General features: G+C 37.0%; 1 protein-coding gene across 1 annotated transcript; it reads left to right on the forward strand.

Annotated features, from left to right (window-relative positions):
- Positions 1–104: 104 nt before the first annotated feature.
- Positions 105–17,513, forward strand: LOC124147668 (tubulin-folding cofactor E-like). Its single transcript, XM_046518373.2, has 9 exons — positions 105–420; positions 4,339–4,530; positions 6,074–6,212; positions 7,169–7,247; positions 7,727–8,282; positions 9,412–9,470; positions 9,872–10,014; positions 10,418–10,586; positions 13,850–17,513. Exons 1-9 carry the CDS (start codon positions 187–189, stop codon positions 13,998–14,000), a joined length of 1,722 nt encoding a protein of 573 aa, XP_046374329.1. The 5' UTR covers positions 105–186; the 3' UTR covers positions 14,001–17,513.
- Positions 17,514–18,049: the final 536 nt, after the last annotated feature.

Below are 18,049 nucleotides of genomic sequence, written 5' to 3' on the forward strand. Positions count from 1 at the left end.
ATATAAAAGATACTTGGAGTGTCAAAAATGCTAATATATCCAATTTAAGTTATTTTACAATACAAAATTATCATAAAATGCACAGAGGACATCACGACTACCAAAACAAAAACAAGTTGGCGTGGCGTCAACATTGTGATGACATTTACTAAATATACGCTTTAGCTCAGGTGTCTGAAACTCAAAATGGAACACATACCTGAGACTCAGGTAATGTCTGAAGGCATGGAGCAGAATAACAACAACTCAAGAAATGTCAGTCGCAAACGGTTGGTCAGAAAAAGGTCATTTTTGGATGCCCTTACAGAGAAATACTGCGTTAATATGAATGATGATAATTATGAGTTCGTGCACATCGTGATCACAGGTAAACCACGCAACAATGGAACAGACGCTGAACTCGCACATCTGAGAAATGTCGTAAGTAGAATTTTTATTTATGAATGTATCAAAGCATCATCTGTCCACAGAAAGTTATTAATGCCATGTCATGGCACATATAGTTGCGTGCAATCCCACTTGTCGGTTATTTCCTGGTAGACTAGCCATATTTTTTGCCCAATTTTTTGTTGTTCGTACAAAAATCATTTGTATAGTGGTGCGAAAATTGAACATTTTGTTTAGATAGTTTGTGTGGATGAATGATAATTAACACTAGGTTAAAATATTATTTTAATTTATTGATTCACTTAGAATGTCATTTAGTAGGGGAAAGATGTTTATCATATCAACATGTAATCATAAAAAAGAATCCTGCATTCTTGAAAGTAAATGATTCATTATGTTTTTAACAACATAGTTAACCACCTGTGCTTTTTTTCTTTCATTTGTCATTTAGGTTTATAATAACATCACTAAAATTGGCTACGTAACTGTTTTATTTTACACAGAAATATAATAGTATAAATATATAATAATATAATGATACATTATTATAGACATGGTCTGCAACAAAAGCATTGTTAGTCTCTAGATGTGGAGTTCAAATGCTAATAAGTTGATGAGATGATTAAATGATCATGTGTTGGAAAACTGGCATGTCTGGAGTGTGAATTGCATTATCCATAAGGCCGTTCCAAGTATTCTGGCTATTACTGTGTCTATTACAGTATTGATTTGTGGGAGCAAGCTGTTGAGGGAGGGTGGGGGTATTTAATTGCTCGTCTGTGTATTGGTACTTGTTGGTAGTAGATTGCATGTTGTTCCAACAACACCTTGTGCAATCAAAGGTAATTAATCCCATTGCCAGACTACCCTCCCAGCTCTGCAATCCTGGTTTATCCCATTTGTTTATTCAAGTAACACTGTTTACATTTGACATTCTAAAACCTGGAAAAACTAATTAGCATTCATGAAATCAAATATTTGTAAAATGACACCAATTTATTGCAGAGAGCTTAAATAGTGGGATATATTTCTCATTTTTTTATAAAAGAATGCAAAGAAACTTTTTACACAAATCCTGAACATGATGACTATGACACCAAATTAAGCACAGAACAACCCTTATTTTTTATCATATCTGTAACTAACTGATATACAACCTCATCAAAATATGTATCCAACAAATATTTTTACCTGTACCTAATATTCGATTGCTGTTATGAGCATGTTACCTGAACTACATCTAATATAGAGCAGAGATCATGTATCAAAAGTCATCTGTAGTTGTTTTGGGGTCATTTGTAACATATGATACAATTGATTATTTGGTTCATTAAATGTAGTGTGCTTCTAATAATTTGGTCAAAAGAAGCATGAAGCCAGATTTCTCCTCTTTTAACCCATGGGAAAATCTCAAGAAGAATGACACAAAGAAGCAAACAATGAGTTGGATTGATTGAGTTTCTTGAGTCTCAATCAATTAAACATCAAGGGAAAGTCTTTGTTGAAAAGCCTCATGTTGATTAGTTGATCATGAATGATTGAATTATTCAAAACTTCTCCCAGGCACACATATCCTCATTGACTAGAGGTGTTATGAAAAAGCAATTAATGTACGATCATATCGACATGGCGGAGATACCCTGTAGGCAGTGCAGGACAAGTCGTGATAGGAATTGGTTAAATTTCAGGATTCATCATTGGTTTGAAAAACAAAGACTGATGGTCAAATAATGATTGATTGTTAATGAGAAAAGAACAAAACATACATTTAAGTATTTTGATATTCTTTCTTTGTATTCTTTATTAGAATAAGGATGAATTAATATGCAATTCTATTTACAATACGCTTGATAAACTCAGCAACATAAACATAGCTGAAAACACTGTAGTGTAACAGGCCTTGAAACATTATAAGTTGTAGCAGGATCACGAGGGGTCCATGGGGTTTAATGAGCTCCTTGTTCCACTTGCCTCCGTCTCGTGGTATAAAATCTAACAAGGAATGCATAAAACTCCATGTACCCTTTGTGGTCCTGCTACATAGAATTTATCCTACTGACATGTTAGTATGACATTATAAAGTAATTCAAACAAATTCAAAATTGATGGAAAACAGCTGTTCGATTGAGCTGAGGTTAGCTTGTGCTGTGTCACGTGACTTCCATTGATTCGGAAAAGGCGTGCAGATTTTTGCTTCGAAGCGGGGTATAAGGGCTTTGTTCTCCTGCTCAGAAATCCATGTGCAGCCTATTATCTTTGTGGCGGGGTATAAGGGATTTTTCCCCTGCTAAGAAATTTATTTCCCTCCCAGGCGGGATACATTATATTTTTTTAAGATAACGTGAACCAATCAGATCTCATCTTTCTGACTTTGAGGTATGATAATGTCTTTTATCTGACGTTTGTTATTTACATGATATGCTCAATTTATTACCCTTCCCAAATTCATTCATATCATTCATATATATGTGTTTGTGTGTGTGTATGTGTGAAAAATAATTCATTCAAAGCTGAACTAAAATTCGATCATCCATGATAAATGGAATAATTTTGAATCTTAATTATAACAAAAACACCCAAATATTATTTATTAAATTAGATTTGAATATATATAAAGAAATCTAAATATGTCACTTTATTGTATTGTCATTCTTGCTCCCAGCCCTCGTATTTATTATATGTCACAGCCTCCTGCTCGTACTGTTGTTGATCTCTAATCCTGTTATACACAAAGGCTGGATAAGGTCATGTTTATTCTGTGTATCAGTGTTACACAATGCTGGCAAAATGCCAGAGTCAAAGGCACTGATGTGTAAGACTCAAGCACGAAGATTGTACAGGAACACAATGCTTATGCTATAACTGACTGGTCAAGCTAGAAATGGTTCAAAGGCTGTTATTAATGCTTATGTTAGCTTCTGTCAGCATCCCACTGGGTACTAGATGTGTTCAGAGACAGCTGTTTAGTAACAGCTGATTGAATATGTGTCGGTGATAACCAGCTGGTTGAATACCTGGACTAGGGTCTCTATTGTGGCTGGACACAGAATTGTCCTTCTTGGGTGCTCTGTTCACACAAGCCTTTGTTTAAATAGTCTATAATGACTTGATGTTCAAACTTGTGTTTGCTGTAGAGGTGGAGAGATATTATTGAAGATAGGTTGTAACGGACAATTGTCACAAATGCATGTGTAAACAACAAAGTATGACCCATGCTATGTGGTACTCCGCTTGGTAATCACTTGTCATCATCATAACTTACAATGACTGAAGTTCTGACACATGTTTTGCAAATTGGTGTACATAATTCTCCAGTCCAGTTAGGGCTGGGACAGGTAACTCGGGTACTGGATCTGCCCTTGCTTGGCCAAGTAACTTTGTTGCCAGACTGTACCCAGTTTCTTGTCAGGAATTAAATAGGCTTTCTATGGAAAATCTTATCCCTAGGGGATTTCAATAACACAACTCATCAGATTGTATTTGGGATATACCCAAATTTGCTTTTCATACACAACAGATGGACACTGACATTTATGTTAATTCTTTTCAATCCGTTATTTAGTTTCCACCTGTTATTTAGTTCAAGAATGTATATCATGACACTAGGTTAAAAATGTCATATTTTTAAATTTGTATGCAACTCAAAAGAAGTTAAAGAACTCCCAATATTTCCATAGGACTATAGTTAATCTGTCATGCCAGATAAAAAATCAAGTGTTCTTGAACATCTTTTGAGTAGTATATTTCATATCAACTAGAACATAACAGTGTGACCCTGTAAGCAGTGTTTGAAATTAAGGTGGGTCCCAGGGTCCTTGAGGTTTGTGCCCATAGTATTTCAATCAAGGGACACCTAAATAGGGTATAACAAGGAATCTTTTAATTCCATGCTTAATATTGAACACCGGTTAGTCAAATATTAGCATTAAAGCATATTGTGGTGTATTTCAGGTGTTAGACCGACATAACATATCCCACGCTGGACTGCCACAGGAAGGACTCACCTCCATCTGCCCTAATGTGGTTGACCTTGACCTTGCATGTAACAACATTGACAACTGGTCAGAAATCCTGCAGATAATTTCAAAACTCCCCAAGCTCAAGTTTGTCAATCTCAGTGGAAACAAACTTATGAAAGATGAGGTAAGCTGTTCAGTCATAACATGACTTTGGGACTACAGTTGAATCTCAGTTAGAATCTTGTAATCTTCAATACTAGAATTTCTTCATGGATATGATCTTTAGAGATTCCATGGTTTCAAGAGAATTGTTTGTATATGATTGTTTGACTCGCAAAATACAAGGGCCAAAGTCATTAAATTAGGAGATAAACATACTATGTTTTCAATGCAGAGCTAGGTTACCTGTAGATTTAACCATGCTGAATAGTATTTTGAACCGAAAGTGCATTGTGAGATTTCAAATGTTAAATTGAACACTTAAATCTGCGGGTTACCAAGCTATTCATTGAAAAGAATCTACAGATAACCTAGCTGTACATTGAAAACACAGTGGGTTTACATATAGGTTTCCAAAACACAACTCTTTTGGTTATTTGAAGATATTGAGTGAAATGACATGGGTTGAATGCATTGTTTTAAGTGGGTTGTCCATCTGAACTACAGACAACAGCTTTAAACAAAAGATGGCTCTGTATATGGTCAGTCAGTTATTTTACACCGTACTGATTCACTGACACTGAAAGCATGTAGTACAACAACTTCGTAAGCTTGGTGGGCACCCTTTTTGAAAACTAAACAAGCAAGGTTTCGTTCTACACCACACATCACTATTATGACGTCATCCTGCTGATTGTGACGCAAAAGATATGACCTCATAGTTGTATATGGAAAAGCGCCAAATTTCAAGCTCTCCATTGTCCCCAAAACTTGAAATACATTCTCTTTGGATATTTCTATCATGTTTTCTGCACAGGATATATTGCCACACATCCTTTGAATATTGTAGTAACAGCAACTTTGCGTTTAACCTATAATTATGATTATTTTGTTATTTAAAAAGGCCTATCGTAAATGATTGGAAAAGAAGTACTATTCTATAAATATTAGCAATGATGAGGTCTTCAATTCAGCTGTTTCATTCAGACATGATTTGATAACCTCTCATTGACCAATCAGAATCTAGGAATCTCCAAATTCATGGTGAGGTGAGGTGAGGTGAAATTGGGTTTAACGTCGCGTCCAAGATTATTCCATATAGTGACGTGCATGCACATGTGTGTGTGTGTGGCTGCTTGTACTAGTTTGGACTGATACCGCTTTATAGTGCTAGCTCACTGAGATACCATGACGCAGTTTAACATGAATACCCCACTCAGATACAGTATACTAACTCCGAGCCGACCAGTCCTTGTTTTAGCCCCTTAATGCCGAGCACCAGACAGGGTAACAACAAGTACCATCTTTAACGTCTTTTAGTATGAGGAGGCTGGGGATCGAACCCCGAATTTTCCGCTCTCCGGGCGGACGCTCTACCACTAGACCACGGTTCCAAATTCATGGTAGAATATTGGAATTTGGGTAACACATTGTGTTTACTGCTGTCAAATACAGTTCATCCTAATTTCCTGTATGTTGGTATTATGCAATTTTTGTTACAAATATGCATGAATGATGATTTGTTTTCTTCACCATGTATAAAAGACAAACAATCTCCTTTTAATCAGGCCCTGCTTCGTGACTGGCCACACCAACTGCCAGCCGTGGAAAACCTTGTTCTGAACAAGACTGGCATCACATGGACAGAGGTGGAGGCACTAGGACAAAGATTGCCTTCTCTGAGAGAGCTGCATGTGTGTGGGAATGGTATGTCCTGTACGCTCTATACGTTAGAGAAGGCGGGGGAGCTATGGAATTCAATGATTAATTTGCTTCCATTTCTATGTGCATTGATACAGAAATTCTGCAAAATATAAGGCTACATGCAATATGTTTCCTGTGCATAGGCGAATCCAGAGGGGTTGACTAGGGGTTCCGGACCCCCCACCCTTTTGAAAACCAGATGTAGTATGCTGTAGGCAGTAAAACTATCTGAGAGAGGATATTGATATTTTGGACCCCTCCCTTTTAAAAATGCTGGATCCGCCTTTGCTGTGTCTATTATTTTTAAAATTTAGGAATTAGTGGGCATGTTTAACTTTCATTGTGTGTGTTATTATTGTACATACTTCTCCACAAAGTCTGATTAGTAGGAAAATTTGGCAAATAGGACAGTTTGAAGGAATCTGACAGTTTGAAGGAATCTGGATTAGGATAGCTTCCAAGCAGCCTATGCTTTGTGTTAAGATCCAACTGAGTGGATTGGGTGGTTAGGCTCCATGACTTGATTGATTGCTTGTCAATGTACCTCAGTGTCAAATGTTGCTTATGACATTTACCTGTGAGGATTCTGGGTAAGAATATGTCCCCAGCAACCCATGCCTGTTGTAACAGGTGACTTAATGGAAAAGCGATCAGTGATTTGATTGAATGCATGTCATCGTAATCCTATCGCGTGATCCGATGCTAATGATGTTAATCAATGGATTGTCTGGTCCAGATTCGACCACCGTCATACCACTGGAATATTGCTGAGTGCAGAGTTAAACAACAAACAAGTAAATGCTCATAATAATAATCACTGGTTTGTCTGGTTCAGACTTGTTTGTTTACAGGCTACCGTCATACAGATGGAATATGAATAAGTTTGTGTTATAGAAACCAAATTGGTTCTCTTCGTTAGTTGTGTTTGACTATGATGTCAAGATACATTTTTTCCACAGATTTTGAAGACCTTGAATGCGAGTGGAAGCACTTTTCCAAAGTGGAATGTTTGCGGCTCAACAATAATACTATCAAGAGGTGAAAGTTGTTAATGGAAATATGTTTATTATTCAGGAACTGAGTTGCTCTGTAAATGCAATCAGAGCCAAGAGGTCCATGATCAGATTTTAATTTATCGTTACTGTCTGAATAAATTTTCAGAAGTTTTCTTTTAAAAGTTTCATCCATTTCATGTTGTACCATCTGCAGCAGTTGTCCTCTCTGGTGTGAACTTGATCTTAGCGAGTCCAAGCAACTCTTCATGTTCAGAAATGTTTACAGATTTCCGATTCTTGACTGTACATCAATTTTTAAGCAGAAACCAAAATATCCAGTAAATTTCACTATTTATTAATCTACAATCCCACATTTCACCAAAATCTAAAAAGATTGTATTCCACATGCCTTGAACCTCTCAGTCCTCCTCATTACGTATAGTGCTTGAATTTTGCAAGAAACTTCTATTGTCCCTTCTACTGACGACAATGTTAGGTAACACTGTGAATGTTGTATTTCAGCTGGTCAGAAGTGTGGAAACTACGGACCCTCACAAATCTGAAAAACCTCATACTCTCTGGCAACCCTTTACAGGATGTTCACTATGACCCCAGTTGTCAAGGCAACCAGCCTGGTGACCTCAAGCCAAATATGACCCCTATGCAAGACTGCAGTGCCATCATTGATGTTCTCGTGTCGGAGGCTTGCCAGTCTGGAGATAATTCTGTGAATGAGAAATGCTGGAGCATTGTTGATGAGATTTTTAATGAGGCTTGTAACATAGCTTGTGAATCATGCAATGCTCAAACAAAAGAAACTGATCCTTCAAATACCGGTATGTTCAAATCAAAGAAAAATTGCACCCCAGAAAATTCTGGAAAACCCATCGCCAAATCAGATCAGATGAAGGGAGGCAACTCTGAGGCTCCTGATTCTGGAGAGGATGATGCCAGTGAAGCCGGCACAAGACCTTTCCACCAGCTGCACACATTGTGTTTAAGCAAGACCAACATCACTGACTGGGAACACCTGCATGCCTTGTCTCAGTTCCCCTCCCTTTCATCAGTGAGGCTGACCGTAAGTTGTGACTATACTGCCAAACGTATTATAACGTCAGGATAGGACTGGGACGGGTAACTCGGGTACCAGGGTCGGGTGGGTACTGAGTAGGACCAGGGTACCCACAGGACTACCCAGACCCGTGGTAAGTCACGTGATTACATTGTTTAATGGCAAAAAATATCTAGAACTCTATGGTTACACTATAAGTGACAAATGATCACATTTCTTTCCGACTATGCACACATTCCTTCCGACTTTATATGTTTGCTTAAAGATAAAACTTCAGTCAACTTCAGTGTATGCATGACCAGATCATTTTATACCTGTATCTAAATACATTTTGACAGGAGTACGGTCAAATGTTTCCCAATCGGACATTTTGTACCTATCTCTTGAGACCTACAGCGGGTATCCGGGTAGGGTCGGGTAATAGGGGCTCAGGTACCCGGGTAGTAAATTTGGACTCGTCCAAGCCCTACGTCAGGCATATGTTTGTTTGCTTATATGTTTGTTACTCCACACTCAGCCATGATGGCAGCCTGTCAACAATTGAGGACCAGACAAACCAGTGGTTGATATTATGAGCAACATGAGGGAGATGATGTCAAGCAATCAACCAAGTCACTGCTGCTTACCATCCAAAATCAGAGTAGTTCATAGATTTGGATAAATATGTGAAATTAGCTGGCAATGGTGTACTGTTTTGGCTGAATAGAAGTGTGCTTAAAGTACTACAGACCACATAGTCATCAGGAAGCTATTTTAGAGAATTGGTCTTCAGCAACCCATGCTTGTCGTAAGGGGTGACCAACAGAATCAGGTGATCAGGCTCGCTGACTTGGTTGATACATGTCATTGTATCCCAATTGCGTGACTTAATGCTCATGATGTCAATCACTGGATCGTCTGGTCCAGATTCAATTATTTACAGACAGACATCATATGACCGGAAATATTCCTTGTGTGATGTTAAACAAATAGTTATTTTTAACAAACAAGTTATAGAACCATGTATTAATCAAAACTAATGGTTGTTATTGCAACTATTCATGCAAGCAAACTGAATATTGAGATAGTGAGTGAACATTTTTCTGTGCAGAGTTTGATTAGGAATATTTTTTTAACAATGGATGTATTATTGCAGGGTATACCGCTTGTCGCACAGATGGAGCAAGATGACCGATGGATGTTGTACATAGCAAGGTATGGTATAGTTTTAACATTGAATTGAAAAGTAAATAAAGTATTATTATTTCATACTTGACTAAGTTTTGAGATGAATTCTACATTTCATGATGAGGTTCAAGCAAATAATGTTGTTTTTCTGACACGTTGGTTTAAGATAAGAGAGAAGAATGTTGCCAGCTGTTCCTGACCAGCTGTGAGTGTCACAGCGACCTTACCACTTACGTCAAGTTTTCTTTATCTTGTCATCCACCAGACAACATAAAACTCTTCTGCAAAATTGCTGCATTTATTGATATTATGTATACACAATGTGTTCTAAAATTAGCTGTAGGTCTTGGCTCCAGGTAATCAATACATTTATCATTCTCTTTCACAATATCATGAAGATTGTTTATTATGGGACTCTGTTTCATCAGCTTGCCGAATATCAAGCTTCTGAACGGCAGCGATATCACAAACACAGAGAGAGAAAAGTCAGAACGGTTCTTCCTGCGACACTTCCTTAACACTGCTGAGAGTGATCGACCAACAAGATTTGCTGAACTGGAAAAAAAGCATGGTAGGTGCAATTGAATTGGAGGTAATGAAATAATGTTGTTTCTGCTCATTGATGGCATTGTCCCTTGGCATCATTTTCAGTAGATATTAGTGTTATGATATGGGCTATTATTAGCCTAGCTCACTTGACCGAAAAGAATTATACTAGACTCGCGCTTCGGATAGTGGCTGAAGACGCAGACTGCTTGGACTCTAGTCCATTCACACTACAATTCCGCATAGGTTGGAATACACTACTTTCACCGTTGAATATACACAACCACTCTGCAGTGTAGTTGCTATCCTAACCAGTGAATCAAGTGACGGTCCCTTATGACACAATGTCTAAACTTTAATTGGAGCTGTGCAACAGCATCACCTGTATTACTGTCTCTAAACATGTCTTTAATGTTTGATTGGTGCAGGTAAACTGACACAGATAGTTGACATTGACCTCGGTGCAAGGTACGAGGAAAGGCCGACCTTGACCTTCATCCTCTGTGGGAAAGTGGCATTCAAGGAGAAGATCCATGTTGTGGGACCTGTAGGGAAACTGCGCAACTTTGTGGCCAACAAGTTGGGTGTGCACAAACGGTGAGCCAACCATGATTATGTCACTTTGGTCTGATCACATTTTGAATGAAAATAAGACTCCTGGTACTAAGACCTGTTCAAAATGTTCCAGATTTTGGGAACTGGGAAGTTAAAAATGTCCACAATATTGTTCAGTGTTCACTCGAGGGAGGCATCTGAAGCAGATGTGAGACTGTTTTAGAAAGTTACATACTGTATGAGAGACATGAAGCTAGGTCAGCAACTAACACATATTGGCTAGTAAATGGAGAGGAGGACAGGGCTAGTGTTTTCATGATACCAAGACATTTCAAATGTAATGATGTAATAGTGACACCATTTGGATATAATACAGACACCATTGTTGATGTAGGACAGACACCATTGGCATGTAATACAGACACCATTGTTGATGTAATACAAACACCATTGGCATGTTATACAGACACCATTGTTGATGTAATACAGACACCATTGGCATGTAATACAGACACCATTGTTGATGTAATACAGACACCATTGGCATGTAATACAGACACCATTGTTGATGTAATACAGACACCATTGGCATGTAATACAAACACCATTGTTGATGTAATCCAGACACCATTGGCATGTTATACAGACACCATTGTTGATGTAATACAGACACCATTGTTGATGTAATACAGACACCATTGTTGATGTAATACAGACACCATTGTTGATGTAATACAGACACCATTGTTGATGTAATCCAGACACCATTGTTGATGTAATACAGACACCATGTTGATATAATACAGACACCATTTTTGATGTAATACAGACACCATTGTTGATGTAATACAGACACCATTGGCATGTAATACAGACACCATTGGCATGTAATACAGACACCATTGTTGATGTAATACAGACACCATGTTGATGTAATACAGACACCATTGTTGATGTAATACAGACACCATTGTTGATGTAATACAGACACCATTGGCATGTAATACAGACACCATTGTTGATGTTATACAGACACCATTGTTGATGTAATACAGACACCATTGGCATGTAATACAGACACCATCGTTGATGTAATTCAGACACCATTGGCATGTAATGCAGACACCATTGTTGATGTTATACAGACACCATTGTTGATGTAATACAGACACCATTGGCATGTAATACAGACACCATTGTTGATGTAATACAGACACCATTGTTGATGTAATACAGACACCATTGTTGATGTAATACAGACACAATTGGCATGTAATACAGACACCATTGTTGATGTAATACTTACACCATTGGCATGTAATACAGACACCATTGTTGATGTAATACAGACACCATTGGCATGTAATACAGACACCATTGTTGATGTAATACAGACACCATTGGCATGTAATACAGACACCATTGTTGATGTAATACAGACACCATTGGCATGTAATCCAGACACCATTGTTGATGTAATACAGACACCATTGGCATGTAATACAGACACCATTGTTTATGTAATACAGACACCATTGGCATGTAATACAGACACCATTGTTGATGTAATACAGACACCATTGGCATGTAATACAGACACCATTGTTGATGTAATACAGACACCATTGTTGATGTAATACAGACACCATTGTTGATGTAATACAGACACCATTGGCATGTAATACAGACACCATTGTTGATGTAATACAGACACCATTGGCATGTAATACAGACACCATTGTTGATGTAATCCAGACACCATTGTTGATGTAATACAGACACCATTGGCATGTAATACAGACACCATTGTTGATGTAATACAGACACCATTGGCATGTAATACAGACACCATTGTTGATGTAATACAGACACCATTGTTGATGTAATCCAGACACCATTGTTGATGTAATACAGACACCATGTTGATGTAATACAGACACCATTGTTGATGTAATACAGACACCATTGGCATGTAATACAGACACCATTGGCATGTAATACAGACACCATTGTTGATGTAATACAGACACCATATTGATGTAATACAGACACCATTGTTGCTGTAATACAGACACCATTGTTGATGTAATACAGACACCATTGGCATGTAATACAGACACCATTGGCATGTAATACAGACACCATTGTTGATGTAATACAGACACCATTGTTGATGTAATACAGACACCATTGGCTAGTAATACAGACACCATTGGCATGTAATACAGACACCATTGTTGATGTAATACAGACACCATTGGCTAGTAATACAGACACCATTGTTGATGTAATACAGACACCATTGTTGATGTAATACAGACACCATTGTTGATGTAATACAGACACCATTGGCATGTAATACAGACACCATTGTTGATGTAATACAGACACCATTGGCATGTAATCCAGACACCATTTGTGATGTAATACAGACACCATTGGCATGTAATACAGACACCATTGTTGATGTAATACAGACACCATTGGCATTTAATACAGACACCATTGTTGATGTAATACAGACACCATTGGCATGTAATCCAGACACCATTGTTGATGTAATACAGACACCATTGGCATGTAATACAGACACCATTGTTGATGTAATACAGACACCATTGGCATGTAATACAGACACCATTGTTGATGTAATACAGACACCATTGGCATGTAATACAAACACCATTGTTGATGTAATCCAGACACCATTGTTGATGTAATACAGACACCATGTTGATGTAATACAGACACCATTGTTGATGTAATACAGACACCATTGTTGATGTAATACAGACACCATTGGCATGTAATACAGACACCATTGTTGATGTAATACAGACACCATTGGCATGTAATACAGACACCATTGTTGATGTAATACAGACACCATTGTTGATGTAATACAGACACCATTGGCATGTAATACAGACACCATTGGCATGTAATACAGACACCATTGTTTATGTAATACAGACACCATTGGCATGTAATACAGACACCATTGTTGATGTAATACAGACACCATTGTTGATGTAATACAGACACCATTGGGATGTAATACAGACACCATTGTTGATGTAATACAGACACCGTGTTGATGTAATACAGACACCATTGTTGATGTAATACAGACACCATTGTTGATGTAATACAGACACTATTGGCATGTAATACAGACACCATTGGCATGTAATACAGACACCATTGTTGATGTAATACAGACACCATTGTTGATGTAATACAGACACCATTGTTGATGTAATGCAAACACCTCTATATGTGTCCCACTCCTTGTCTTCTTGCAGTCAGTTCCGGATGTACCACCAGTCTATGATCCGGACATGCATCGGAGAACTCCCCGATCTGGAGGAACTGTTCCTGGACTCCCTCCCTATGGGCAGATTTGACTTCTTGACTGGCGATGAGATCCATATTGATCTATTCTCCTTCCGATAGCAACATGGAGTCACACAATGTTAGACTATATAGTTTGATAACAATGTTGAAATGTTCCAGACCCTTTGCCAAGCTATATAACTAATCATGACATTACTGATATTCTACCAAAACTAGGATTATGACTTGTGAATGAAATAACTCAGTTTCATATTAAGTTATCAAATATATACTAAAATACCTCAAAATTTACACAATCTTCTAATTTTCTTCTTTGCACTGTGTTACTGGTATCTTCTGTTTTAGAGTTCATGTGTATTGTCAATCTCATTAGAATCAGATCTGACACAGAGATCTGAGGACGTCTCATTCTAGATCACATCAGAGAGATCTTTCATCCGACCAGTCAGCTTACAAGAACACCAAAGTGAAAGTCTGAATGTGTTTTCTAATCATGCAACCTCGAAACATTGGGCATTCAGAACGACAGTTACGGGCTGTAGCGTGCACTAAGATCTGATTCTAATGGGGTTGTGTATATTGGTGAAATGCATTTATAACAAACAGTCCTATTAGTATTAGGTAATGTGTAGAAGAAGGCCAGTGGCCATGCAATACTAGCACATAATGAGAGAGGTGAGAGGCAAAAAAATAAATATATATAAAGTATTGGTATATATTCCATTCGGTATTCTGGTAAATTATTTATGTGTTGTCTATGCAGTAAGCAAAAAATTAGATAAATTTCTATTTGTTCCAGTAATTAATTTCATGATTAATGTTATCCATACATTTATGTGCACTTACATGACACTGAACTATTGTTTTAGATTTCGGACACACTTTTTTTATTTTTCGTTTCATGGGCCCGCTGCCCTAACTGAAAAGCCGCCAGAAAAAAAAATTAAACATAAAAATATTAATTTGTATTATGTCTCCAGCTAGTAATATAGACACTCAATGAAAACTGTTATACATAAATTCCATGTCTACATCGCTATCAGTGATTCAAGAAGCCAGCTGCAGTTTTAACTCCTCAGCAAATATGTACATATTTTTTTCCATTCCCTTCATAATACTGTGGAGAAAAAATAAATGGAAAGATGCATTATGAATACATCATAATACCATATTTTTATTTCTTTGTTATTACACATGGAACATAGGGTGTGGTGATATTAATCATATCATCATTTCCTGGCTATCTAAATACTTTATGAATATATATGGTATATATGACCATATTACCTGTATTGCACATAGTGAAACATAAACCTTTGTTTGTATCCTTTATTTGATATATTTTCATTTTAACAATTAATGTTTTTGAACATATTGAAGCCCCCAATATTATAGATGAGTTGATATATCTTGCTACAATTGAGGTGTGACAAGTTAGATTTGTTGGTATACAAGAGGGCCCTTGTTACTTTTCATGAGTATATTTATTGTGATGGCTGGATACAAGGCTTCACAAAGCAAACATCATTTTACAAAGTAAAATAGTTTGTTCTCTATAGTGTCAAGGTGCCATGTTTGCAGCCACAGCTATTGTCTTGACATTCAGAAGGAAAGTTATGTTTGATATGGTCATAGTGACCTGATTGCTCTCAAACATTCTATCGTAATTTTCTTTCTATATATTTCCTATTGCTTTTGGCTAAAGATATGATCTTAGTTCACAGTTCACATTAGCTAAGATGAACAACCTGCATGAAATCTTTGTATTTCTACTGTCTAAAACTTGTATTTCTTGTATTTTAGTTATCCTGAATTTCAGTTATTCTGCTGAAACACAAGACTTGAAAGAAACTTTTGAACAAAGATACAAACAATCCTATTTAAATTTGTTTTTGTTAAATTTTCAAATTTATCATGTTCATAGGGCAGACATTTTATTAAAGAAAATGGACAATCTTTTCACTTTTTTTTTGTGTTTTGGAGGACTATGGGCTACCGACACATTTCTGAATTATTGTTCATTACTATTTGTGTGATGACATTGTTTACAGTCATAATTGTGCTTTTAGAGAATGACCATGCTACCTTCTAGCATTGTAAAGTCATGTTTGTTTCATAGTTAAGAATCTGAATAGGATTGAATCAGCTGTAATATATACATATATTTTGGTTGTTGACTTCTGAATGAGAGTCAGAGTTCTTAATCATGTGTATCACATGAATGTGTATCAACTGAATGCATATATTTCAGTTTTAGATGTGTTGTGATTGATGTCTTTGTCAGATATTTCCTGTTAGTGCTCCAAGTCAATATCTTTATATTTTGTATTATGTAGAATAACGTTTGCATTTTGTAAATAGCTGGCATTTATTTAAGCAATTAATATATCATTTTGAGTGGCATTTGGATATTTTGCAGGTACCAGTCAAATGTAGTTACATATAATTATAAGTAGAACGCTCAGGGACAAGTCAGCATCAAGTGACTTTCACATGGAAATTCCAAGGAATTGCTGTAAAACATAACTCTAATGCTCTGCAAATCTCAACAAGAATTAGCGGAAGCAAACCATATGCCTTCTTCACAGTCTAACAAACCTTTAGCCTTATTCAATGTGTATGCTTAATTAATCCTGTGTGAACATTCTCCGTCTTCAAATGCAATGTTGAATGGTTCAAGACACTTAAAGACACACACTTTCAAGGGCACACCTGCCTGCAAAACTGTTCCTATTCTTTTAGACCAAAGTTTTATTACTGAAAATAAGGCTGAATGTTTATGAAGTTATTTTCATTTTCAGGCTTAAAATCAAGTTACATATAGGGCACTGATGGTTGAATGATTAGCAACATATATTCTTGAGGCCTAATATTAACCAACGTTTGGTGGACTTATCAGTTAAGGCTCCATGTCTCTACAGGGTTGCATCCCTTATCCAGGCCAGGATCTGCTGGTCATGGGTTAGAGGCCCAGACTGAACCCATTACCGGTATAGCCATGGTTTGCTGGAGCTATGCTCTTGCCCTTGGGAGTCCTCCAGGTGGTGAACACCTGCAACGTGTGTCACTCTGACCAGTCCTCCCACATGACAGTGATGTTAAACCCAACTCATGTACTCACAACGAATGCCATATAAATTCACAGTGCAAAGGGCCATGCATGTCAAAACTGTTGTCACTAGTCCTCTTTGTGAATTTCACTGGCTTTTGTCCTCAGTACCATATCATATTCAGCACAATCATTGTTGAAATGAGGACATTAAGAATATGGTATATTAAAGAAAAATAAAATAAAAATGTGGAACAGGTATTTTAGCAATAAGAAAATATATCTTTTATATTCTCAGTGTTCTTGTATATTTCACATGTTATCATCAGTTAAAATGTCATGTTACATATGTCGCCATCTTGTATCAAGAATCTGTGGCAGTGGATGACAGTCAAATGTCTGTACTGAAGCTTGTCATTTATGTTCAGGTATTTGAGGATGTATTTTCTAAGGTGAAAAGGTATTTTTTAAGACTTTTTCAACAGATTTGACACGATCATAAGGCATAAAAAGTTTAAAGAATTGGTTCTCGGGTAATGGCTTTTGATAATAAAGTGCGGGGAGGGGGGCAGTGTTTTTTTTTAGGGGGGGTGGGGGGGGGGTGTTCAAGTTTGTATGTAACCAAATTTTGTTTGCAATAATTTTGGTGAAATCATGTTGTTCTTGTTGTAGCATTTCACTGCTGTGTTTGAGACGCGGAATGTTTAAACAAATATATTTTTTTTTTAGATGGAAATAAAAGCGAAATATGCGGCTGACTTTATGATGATGCGGATGGTGCCTGAGAACCAAGACTATTATTTTTTTTAGCCTAAATAACTGCAAGTTCAGGGTGTACAAATTTCAGAAATGTTCACCACGATACTATGATAAAACTTAGAAGAACAAACAAAATCTGTATTGTTTTTTTTTAGTTTTTATTTTCCCAACTTACTGATGAGGGATTTTTAAGAGATTGTCTGTTAACCAAGAAAAATAAGTCTCGCGTATGGATGCTTTACTTGATGTAGAGGTATTGTACCAGGACAAATCCTCACAGGATCTATGCACAAAGGCACCATGATGACAGGCAGCCATCTTTATGTTCTGAGGTTTATAA

Source organism: Haliotis rufescens, unplaced genomic scaffold (genome assembly GCF_023055435.1).
Source record: "Haliotis rufescens isolate VD_foot unplaced genomic scaffold, xgHalRufe1.0.p SCAF_1, whole genome shotgun sequence".
NCBI classification, from domain to species: domain Eukaryota; kingdom Metazoa; phylum Mollusca; class Gastropoda; order Lepetellida; family Haliotidae; genus Haliotis; species Haliotis rufescens.